This window comes from Oncorhynchus masou, unplaced genomic scaffold (genome assembly GCF_036934945.1).
Source record: "Oncorhynchus masou masou isolate Uvic2021 unplaced genomic scaffold, UVic_Omas_1.1 unplaced_scaffold_876, whole genome shotgun sequence".
Taxonomy (NCBI): domain Eukaryota; kingdom Metazoa; phylum Chordata; class Actinopteri; order Salmoniformes; family Salmonidae; genus Oncorhynchus; species Oncorhynchus masou.
In genome coordinates, this window is record NW_027015222.1 from 179,616 (window position 1) to 189,727 (window position 10,112).

Consider the following 10,112-nt stretch of genomic DNA (forward strand, 5'->3'; position numbering starts at 1 on the left):
GTCCACAGCTACAGTTCTCCATCACTTCATTCTCTTTCTCCAATGCACTCTCTCTATTTCTACATTTCTATCTATTGTTTACCTCCATGGCCAAGTTGTCTCAGTCGCTCCAGTCCATCGTCTATCTCGCTCTTCTTTGTCTCTCCACCTTCCACCCTCCACCCTCTCTCTCTCTCTCTCTCTCTCTCTCTCTCTCTCTCTCTCTCTCTCTTCATCCCCCTCTCTTCTTTGTCTCTCCACCTTCCACCCTCTCTCTCTCTCTCTCTCCCTCCTAAGTCTCTCCATCCCCCTCTCTTCTTTTGTCTCTCCACCTTCCACCCTCTCTCTCTCTCTCTCTCTCTCTCCCTCCTAAGTCTCTCCATCCCCCTCTCTTCTTTGTCTCTCCACCTTCCACCCTCTCTCTCTCTCTCTCTCTCTCCCTCCTAAGTCTCTCCATCCCCTCTCTTCTTTGTGTCTCCACCTTCTCTCTCTCTCTCTCTCTCTCTCTCCCTCCTAAGTCTCTCCATCCCCCTCTCTTCTTTTGTCTCTCCACCTTCCACCCTCTCTCTCTCTCTCTCTCCCTCCTAAGTCTCTCCATCCCCCTCTCTTCTTTGTCTCTCCACCTTCCACCCTCTCTCTCTCTCTCTCCCTCCTAAGTCTCTCCATCCCCCTCTCTTCTTTTGTCTCTCCACCTTCCACCCTATCTCTCTCTCTCTCTCTCCCTCCTAAGTCTCTCCATCCCCCTCTCTTCTTTGTCTCTCCACCCGCCACCTCTCTCTCTCTCTCTCTCTCCCTCCAAGTCTCTCCATTCCCCTCTCCCTCTCTCTCTCTTTGTCTCCCTCCTAAGTCTCTCCATCCCCCTCTCTCTTTTGTCTCTCTCTCTCTCTCTCTCTCTCCATCCCCCTCTCTTCTTTGTCTCTCCACCTTCCACCCTCTCTCTCTCTCTCTCTCCCTCCTAAGTCTCTCCATCCCCCTCTCTTCTTTTGTCTCTCCACCTTCCACCCTCTCTCTCTCTCTCTCTCTCCCTCCTAAGTCTCTCCATCCCCCTCTCTTCTTTTGTCTCTCCACCTTCCACCCCTCTCTCTCTCTCTCTCTCTCCTCCTAAGTCTCTCCATCCCCCTCTCTTCTTTTGTCTCTCCACCCGCCACCCCCTCTCTCTCTCTCTCTCCCTCCTAAGTCTCTCCATCCCCCTCTCTTTTGTCTCTCTCCACCCTCTCTCTCTCTCTCCCTCCTAAGTCTCTCCATCCCCCTCTCTTCTTTTGTCTCTCCACCCTCTCTCTCTCTCTCCCTCCTAAGTCTCTCCATCCCCCTCTCTTCTTTGTCTCTCCACCTTCCACCCTCTCTCTCTCTCTCTCTCTCCCTCCTAAGTCTCTCCATCCCCCTCTCTTCTTTTGTCTCTCCACCTTCCACCCCTCTCTCTCTCTCTCTCTCTCTCTCCTAAGTCTCTCCATCCCCCTCTCTTCTTTTGTCTCTCCACCCGCCACCCCCTCTCTCTCTCTCTCTCCCTCCTAAGTCTCTCCATTCCCCTCTCTTCTTTTGTCTCTCCACCCTCTCTCTCTCTCTCCCTCCTAAGTCTCTCCATCCCCCTCTCTTCTTTTGTCTCTCCACCCTCTCTCTCTCTCTCCCTCCTAAGTCTCTCCATCCCCCTCTCTTCTTTGTCTCTCCACCTTCCACCCTCTCTCTCTCTCTCTCTCTCCCTCCTAAGTCTCTCCATCCCCCTCTCTTCTTTGTCTCTCCACCTTCCACCCCTCTCTCTCTCTCTCTCTCCCTCCTAAGTCTCTCCATCCCCCTCTCTTCTTTTGTCTCTCCACCTTCCACCCTCTCTCTCTCTCTCTCCCCCTAAGTCTCTCCATCCCCCTCTCTTCTTTTGTCTCTCCACCTTCCTCTCCCTCTCTCTCTCTCTCTCTCTCTCTCCTAAGTCTCTCCATCCCCCTCTCTTCTTTTGTCTCTCCACCCTCCACCCCTCTCTCTCTCTCTCTCCCTCCTAAGTCTCTCCATTCCCCTCTCTTCTTTTGTCTCTCCACCCTCTCTCTCTCTCCCTCCTAAGTCTCTCCATCCCCCTCTCTTCTTTTGTCTCTCCACCCTCCACCCTCTCTCTCTCTCCCTCCTAAGTCTCTCCATCCCCCTCTCTTCTTTGTCTCTCCACCTTCTCTCTCTCTCTCTCTCTCTCTCCCTCCTAAGTCTCTCCATCCCCCTCTCTTCTTTTGTCTCTCCACCTTCCACCCTCTCTCTCTCTCTCTCTCCCTCCTAAGTCTCTCCATCCCCCTCTCTTCTTTTGTCTCTCCACCTTCCACCCCCTCTCTCTCTCTCTCTCCCTCCTAAGTCTCTCCATTCCCCTCTCTTCTTTTGTCTCTCCCCTCTCTCTCTCTCCCTTGTCTCTCATCCCCCTCCTTCTTTTGTCTCTCCACCCTCTCTCTCTCTCTCCCTCCTAAGTCTCTCCATCCCCCTCTCTTCTTTGTCTCTCCACCTTCCACCCTCTCTCTCTCTCTCTCTCTCTCTCCCTCCTAAGTCTCTCCATCCCCCTCTCTTCTTTTGTCTCTCCACCTTCCACCCTCTCTCTCTCTCTCTCTCCCTCCTAAGTCTCTCCATCCCCCTCTCTTCTTTTGTCTCTCCACCTTCCACCCCTCTCTCTCTCTCTCTCTCCCCCTAAGTCTCTCCATCCCCCTCTCTTCTTTTGTCTCTCCACCTTCCACCCCCTCTCCTCTCTCTCTCTCTCTCTCCCTCCTAAGTCTCTCCATCCCCCTCTCTTCTTTTGTCTCTCACACCCTCCCTCTCTCTCTCTCTCTCTCCCTCCTAAGTCTCTCCATTCCCCTCTCTTCTTTTGTCTCTCCACCCTCTCTCTCTCTCTCCCTCCTAAGTCTCTCCATCCCCCTCTCTTCTTTTGTCTCTCCACCCCTCTCTCTCTCTCTCTCTCTCTCCATCCCTCTCTCTTCTTTTGTCTCTCCACCCCCCCCCTCTCTCTCCTTTTGTCTCTCCATCCCCCTCTCTTCTTTTGTCTCTCCACCCCATCCCCCCTCTCTCTCTCTCCCTCCTAAGTCTCTCCATCCCCCTCTCTTCTTTGTCTCTCCACCCTCCACCCTCTCTCTCTCTCTCTCCCTCCTAAGTCTCTCCATCCCCCTCCCTTCTTTTGTCTCTCCACCCCATCCCCCCTCTCTCTCTCTCTCCTTTTGTCTCACCCCCCTCTCTTTCTGTCTCTCTTTATTTTTTTTCTCCATCCCCCTCTCTCTCTCTCTCTCTCTCTCTCTCTCTCTCTCTCTCTCATTTTGTCTCACCACCCCCTCTCTATTTCTCTGTCCTTGTCTCCCCTCTCTCTCTCTCTCTCTCTCTCTCTCTCTCATTTTGTCTCACCACCCCCCCTCTCTCTCTCTTTCCTTGTCTTCTCCACCCCCCCTCCCTCTCTGTGTCTCTCTCTCTCTGTCTCTCTCTCTCTCTCTCTCTCTCTCTCTCTCTCTCTCTCTCTCTCTCTCTCATTATGTCTTCTCCACTCCCCACCCCCACCCCTCTCTCTCCTTATGTCTTCTCCAGCCCAAGTGGGGGCAGAGGTAGGAGGAGGGAGTGATTGGAATTCATTACAGTCAAATGATTGCAAACTCTGGCAGCCAAGAGGTTTTCTAATCACAGATGAATGGTTGGAGTGTTAACGCGGGCAGGGTATGAGTGGAGGAGAGCTGCCGCGTTCTCTGTAGCGTTCTCTAGGGCTCTTCAAATGTGCTTCTAATGGGGGACTTTTCTCACACACTGAATAGATACACTGACATTACCAGTCTCGGCATACAGGCAGGCTCACTCATAATAAACCAAAGATGTGGGCCTACTGCGGCTGGTAGCTACTGCTATTCAGGCAAAACAACATGGGAGGGTGAAATGCAGAAAAACTACCTGTGAGAAAGGCCTTTTTAAATGAGATTTGGATGATAAGGGAGCCTTAACAGGTGCAACCATTTTAAGAGGCGCTTGAAAAACATCCTTTCTGTTATAAGCAGGCCTACATCAAGTCAAGGACACCCATTGTCAGTCTTTCAGAGTGTAAATTAGTTCAGAAAGAGCATGTATAAAGAGTAAGTATAAATAGTATGTATAAACGTATAAAGAGCATGTATAAAGAGTATGTATAAACGTATAAAGAGCATGTATAAAGAGTATGTATAAAGAGCATGTATAAAGAGCGTGTATAAAGAGCATGTATAAAGAGCATTTATAAAGAGCATGTATAAAGAGCATGTATATAGAGCATGTATATAGAGCATGTATATAGAGCATGTATAAAGAGCATGTATATAGAGCATGTACATAGAGCATGTATATAGAGCATGTATAAAGAGCATGTATAAAGAGCGTGTATATAGAGCATGTATATAGTGCGTGTATAAAGAGCATGTATATAGAGCATGTATAAAGAGCGTGTACAAAGAGCATGTATAAAGAGCGTGTATAAAGAGCATGTATAAAGAGCATGTATATAGAGCATGTATAAAGAGCATGTATAAAGAGCATGTATATAGAGCATGTATATAGAGCATGTATAAAGAGCATGTATAATTCCATTCATAGAGTGTGGTAACCCTCAGGTCACGGTGATAACCCTCAGGTCACGGTGATAACCCGGAGGTCACGGTGGTAACCCTCAGGTCACAGTGATAACCCTCAGGTCACGATGGTAACCCTCAGGTCACGATGGTAACTCTCAGGTCATGTGCAGCACCTGTATGTGAATCCCAATAGGTTGTTATAGATCAAGATGAAGAACTCCAGTTTAACTGAAAAATGGCCCAAGGCCCTCTGTTCCCAGACGGAATGGCTGCCCCTTCCGTTAATCCATGAGTAGAATGAGTAGCCCCTTCTATTATCCTCCTCTCCTCTCTCTCTCTTCCCTCTCCTCTTTCCCCTCCCTCTCTCTCTCTTCCCTCTCCGCCCTCTCCTCTCCTCCCCCTCTCTCTCTCTCTTCCCTCTCCTCCCTCTCCTCTCCTCCCCCCTCTCTCCTCTCTCTCTCTATTCCCTCTCCTCTTTCCCCTCCCTCTCTCTCTATTCCCTCTCCTCTTTCCCCTCCCTCTCTCTCTCTTTCCTCCCTCCCCTCTCCTCTCCTCCCTTCTCTCTCTCTTCCCTCTCCTCCCTCTCCTCTCTCTCTCTTCCCTCTCCTCCCTCTCCTCTCCTCTCTTCCCTCTCCTCTTTCCCCTCCCTCTCTCTCTCTTCCCTCTCCTCTTTCCCCTCCCTCTCTCTCTCTTCCCTCTCCCTTCCCCTCCCTCTCTCTCCCTCCCTCTCTCTTCCCCTCCCTCCCTCTCCCCTCTCCCTCCCCTCCCTTCCCTCTCCCTCTCTTCCCTCTCTCCTCTCTCTCTCTCTCTCTCTCTCTCTCTCTGTCTCTCTCTCTCTCTCTCTCCTTCCCCTGTGTTTGTGTCTATTGGCTCCTCCCCTCTCTCCTTCCCCTGTGTTTGTGTCTATTGGCTCCTCCCCTTCCCTTCTGGAGGCCACTGGCACCCACAACAAAGGAGCAGAATATTTGGCACATTCTGGGCATCCAGAGGGCTGAGGATCAGAGGAGGAGATCATTCGCCCTGCCATCCACCCAGCTTGGGCATTCAGGGGCCCAGACTGGCTACAGATTAGCCTGCAGCGATAACCTGCACTTCTGGAGTCTGGCGAAGACTGGTGGAGACCGTTGGCCAACTGCATCAATCCTTCACGCTCCCCATAGACTTTAAAGACATATGTGCAAATGGCGGATCAAATTAAAATGCTGACACTGAGATTGTTTCATCTCTTGGCACTATCTTCCAAAGAGCCACCTGGCTGATGCATCTCTGTTCATTCCAGGTTCCTCCTTGGAGATAAAGGCTCATTATGGAAGGGACCTTCTAGCATCCTTCTAAGGCCATATGTCTCGGTTTGCCTGCATGTTTTATGTAGATCCATAGATTGTTTTTGCTTATCTATACACTTTGTGTAGTTCATATAGTTAAATGTTTCATTAGTTGGCAAAGGGAATCATAATCTGTTCATGATTTGTATGAAAATTGTAGCATCGGGCAAATATGTAATAAAATCTGAAATGTTCCCCTTTACATCCGAGCTGTTCAGGTTTATGTACACAAGGGGTCATAACATTATAGTGCAATAAAATGAGTTGGTCTGTATACTGAACTGGAGTTGTTCCAGCTAAATCCTGCCGACATGTTGAATATGAGATTCATGAAAAAGTTCAACTTGACCTCACGTCTCAAGTTCCAATTCCATCCCATCTAAAGCTAGGCATGCACTCCCACTTCACACCGATGGTCACACTATCTGACATTAAAGTGCTCAAAGTGGCACAGTCATCACCTATCTGTCCTGGAAAGATGGTACACCAGAGAGGAACTACAAAGAGACGGTGGCCAAAGAGTTTCAGTGTGAGTGAGTGACTGAGTGAGTGAGAGAGTGAGTGAGTGACTGAGTGAGTGAGTGACTGAGTGAGTGAGTGACTGAGTGAGTGAGTGAGTGACTGAGTGTGAGTGAGTGAGTGAGTGAGTGTGTGAGTGTGTGAGTGAGTGAGTGAGTGAGTGAGTGAGTGAGTGTGTGAGTGAGTGTGTGAGTGAGTGACTGAGTGAGTGAGTGAGTGAGTGTGAGTGAGTGACTGAGTGAGTGAGTGACTGAGTGAGTGACTGAGTGAGTGAGTGACTGAGTGTGTGTGAGTGAGTGAGAGTGAGTGAGTGAGTGACTGAGTGAGTGACTGAGTGAGTGAGTGAGTGAGTGAGTGTGAGTGAGTGTGTGAGTGAGTGTGTGAGTGTGAGTGAGTGAGTGAGTGAGTGAGTGAGTGAGTGTGAGTGAGTGTGTGAGTGAGTGAGTGTGAGTGAGTGAGTGACTGAGTGACTGTGTGAGTGAGTGAGTGTGAGTGAGTGAGTGAGTGAGTGAGTGAGTGAGTGAGTGAGTGAGTGAGTGTGAGTGAGTGAGTGAGTGTGAGTGTGAGTGTGAGTGAGTGTGAGTGTGTAAGTGAGTGTGTGAGTGAGTGAGTGAGTGAGTGAGTGAGTGTGTAAGTGAGTGAGTGAGTGAGTGTGAGTGAGTGTGTGAGTGTGTGAGTGAGTGAGTGAGTGAGTGAGTGAGTGAGTGAGAGAGGCAGGCTCAGGAGCTTCTGAACATGCCTCATAATGGCCCGGTGTCTGGAGTGACACCAGAGTGGCCTGAGATCTTCATTACGCTGAGCAACACTTTCAGAGACGGACTGGGGCTCGGGTTCCAGTCTGCCCTGCACTCAGCTCACTCCTCACACTGCTCCCAACCTTTATTCCACTCTGCTCGACACCGCCCCAGGCTACTCAAATAGCTGGGGCCGCTGCGGACAGGTTATTACTTGTTAAATACCACATGAACAGCAAATAAAAAGGGCCCGAGAAGTGACCCGGGTCTCTGATTTGGCAGGGCGACAGACCAGTAAGTGTAAATCTAAACAGTGTTAAACTGGGCAGCAGATATTAGGTCCCCAGTCACTAATGAGGTGGTTTATTCAGGGGACGCCAGGCATAGCTGGGAAGCCACTAACTGCTCTGCTGTTAAGAGGCATTTATTGAAGCAGGGATCTTATTTTCACACTCAGGCCGAACATGACCCCCAGTGTCTGCATGTGTGGGTGTGTGCGTGAGTGTGAAAAGCTGCTTTTCTCTCTTGACTGACACAAGCAGATTTCTGGGAAGTAAGATCATGGCTGACGAGCTGAGTGGCTGGGTAGCTGGCTGACTGGGTAGCTGGCTGTCTGGGTAGCTGGCTGTCTGGGTAACTGGCTGGCTGACTGGGAAGCTGACTGTCTGGGTAGCTGGCTGGGTGTCTGGGTAGCTGGCTGGGTGTCTGGGTAGCTGGCTGGGTGTCTGGGTAGCTGGCTGACTGGCTGGGCGGTAGCATGTGGCCGTGGAGGGTATAAAAGTATACTGCAGTATATTTATAAAGGGCCACAATTAACCAAACGCTAATTAACAAGCTTCCCTCCTCGAGGAAGCATGGCAGTCTTCCAAGCAGCGCAACCCTATCCCACGCTTTCATCAGAGGTGCAAAGTGAGGTTATTAATGGCTCAGAACACTACCCAAGGAGACCAGCTACTGCTGAATGCCCCACATCAGCTCCCCACGGGGACGCCTTCAATGTTAAATAGGGTCAGGCTACGTACCAATATGCTAGGTGGACATTTTCACACTTTTCAGGTGCTTCTGTAGGGACTTAAAAAAATACTTTTGGTCTTTTAGCAGTCACTCTTATCCAGTGACTTCAGACATTTTCAATATTTTTTTTCCTGGACTGGTCCCCCGTGGGAATCAAACCCACAACCCTGGCATTGCAAGTGCTATGCTCTGCCAACTGAGCCACATGGTATAACAGGGTGAAACACATTGCGTGTATGTGAATTTGTTCGTGGCTAAGCCCTTGGCGCGTTTAACGACGGCTAGATATAGACGTGTAAATGCCCCGTGTCTGTCCCCATCAAACACATCTGACAATACAAATCTAATCTAAGGAAACATGTCAGAGTTATGTAGCACCTCACTTTAGGCTTGTACCCAGAGCCTAGTACCCTCCCCCTTTTCCTTGGCCCAGCAAGGGGAGGGCGTGAGAGGGCACAGGGGGAGGAGGGGGTGGGTGGGGGGATTAGAGATAGGGGAATGTGCGGGTGCTGAAATCTGTAATGGGAAGGGGGGCGCACTCGTCACTCTCTGCAGGGCCCTGTTGTCACCTCCCACACCCCATTCCCCATCCACCACATCCCACACCCCATTCCCCCATCCACCACCTCCCACACCTCCTCCCTCTCCCAACCCTCTCCTCATCCCCACACCTCCTCCCTCTCCCGCCCCTCTCCTCATCCCCCCTCCGCCTCCATCTCCTGCCCCTCTCCTCATCCCCCGTCCACCTCCCTCTCCCGCCCCTCTCCTCATCCCCCGTCCACCTCCCTCTCCCGCCCCTCTCCTCATCCCTCCGTCCGCCTCCCTCTCCTGCCCCTCTCCTCATCCCCAGTCCACCGCCCTCTCCCACCCCTCTCCTCATCCCCCATCCGCCTCCCTCTCCCGCACCTCTCCTCATCCCCCGCCCACCTCCCTCTCCCGCCCCTCTATCCCATATGACAGTCAGAGACCCCTGAGCAGCTGGGTCTGGTGACACTTGTCAGCAGGGAGATAGTGTGACCACTGTGTCTGACTACATCTACATTCTTACATGTTAGTCATTTAGCAGACACTCTTATCCAGAGAGACTTACATGTTAGTCATTTAGCAGACACTCTTATCCAGAGAGACTTACATGTTAGTCATTTCCAGAGAGACTTACATGTTAGTCATTTACAGACACTCTTATCCAGAGAGACTTACATGTTAGTCATTTCATTTCCAGAGAGACTTACATGTTAGACACTCTTATCCAGAGAGACTTACATGTTAGTCCAGACACTCTTATCCAGAGAGACTTACATGTTAGTCATTTAGCAGACACTCTTATCCAGAGAGACTTACATGTTAGTCATTTAGCAACAGACTCTTATCCAGAGAGACTTACATGTTAGTCATTTAGCAGACTCTTATCCAGAGAGACTTACATGTTAGTCATTTAGCAGACTCTTATCCAGAGAGACTTACATGTTAGTCATTTAGCAGACTCTTATCCAGAAAGACTTACATGTTAGTCATTTAGCAGACTCTTATCCAGAGAGACTTACATGTTAGTCATTTAGCAGACTCTTATCCAGAGAGACTTACATGTTAGTCATTTAGCAGACTCTTGTCCAGAGAGACTTACATGTTAGTCATTTAGCAGACTCTTATCCAGAGAGACTTACATGTTAGTCATTTAACAGACTCTTATCCAGAGAGACTTACATGTTAGTCATTTAACAGACTCTTATCCAGAGAGACTTACAGTAGTGAGTGAATACATTTTTGACTTTTTTTTTACTAGCTCCTCTCTCACACACACTGTCCCACCCAACCCTGACAGCCGACATCATGTGATTAGCCCGGGCAGGCACCGGAGGTAAGAGGAGACCGCCCCTGCACACACACGCACGCACGCACACACGCACGCACGCACGCACGCACGCACGCACGCACGCACGCACGCACACGCACACACACACACACACACACACACACACACACACACACACACACACACACACACACACACA

General features: G+C 50.2%; 1 protein-coding gene across 1 annotated transcript in view; it reads left to right on the forward strand.

Moving 5' to 3' along the window:
- Positions 1 to 4,633: 4,633 nt before the first annotated feature.
- LOC135537950 (basic proline-rich protein-like) overlaps positions 4,634 to 10,112 on the forward strand; it is a 10,178-nt gene continuing 4,699 nt past the window's right edge. Inside the window, exons 1-3 of the mRNA XM_064963957.1 lie at positions 4,634 to 4,656; positions 5,441 to 5,631; positions 6,312 to 6,366. Coding sequence (XP_064820029.1) covers positions 4,634 to 4,656; positions 5,441 to 5,631; positions 6,312 to 6,366 — 269 coding nt within the window. The remainder of the gene's footprint in view (positions 4,657 to 5,440; positions 5,632 to 6,311; positions 6,367 to 10,112) is intronic.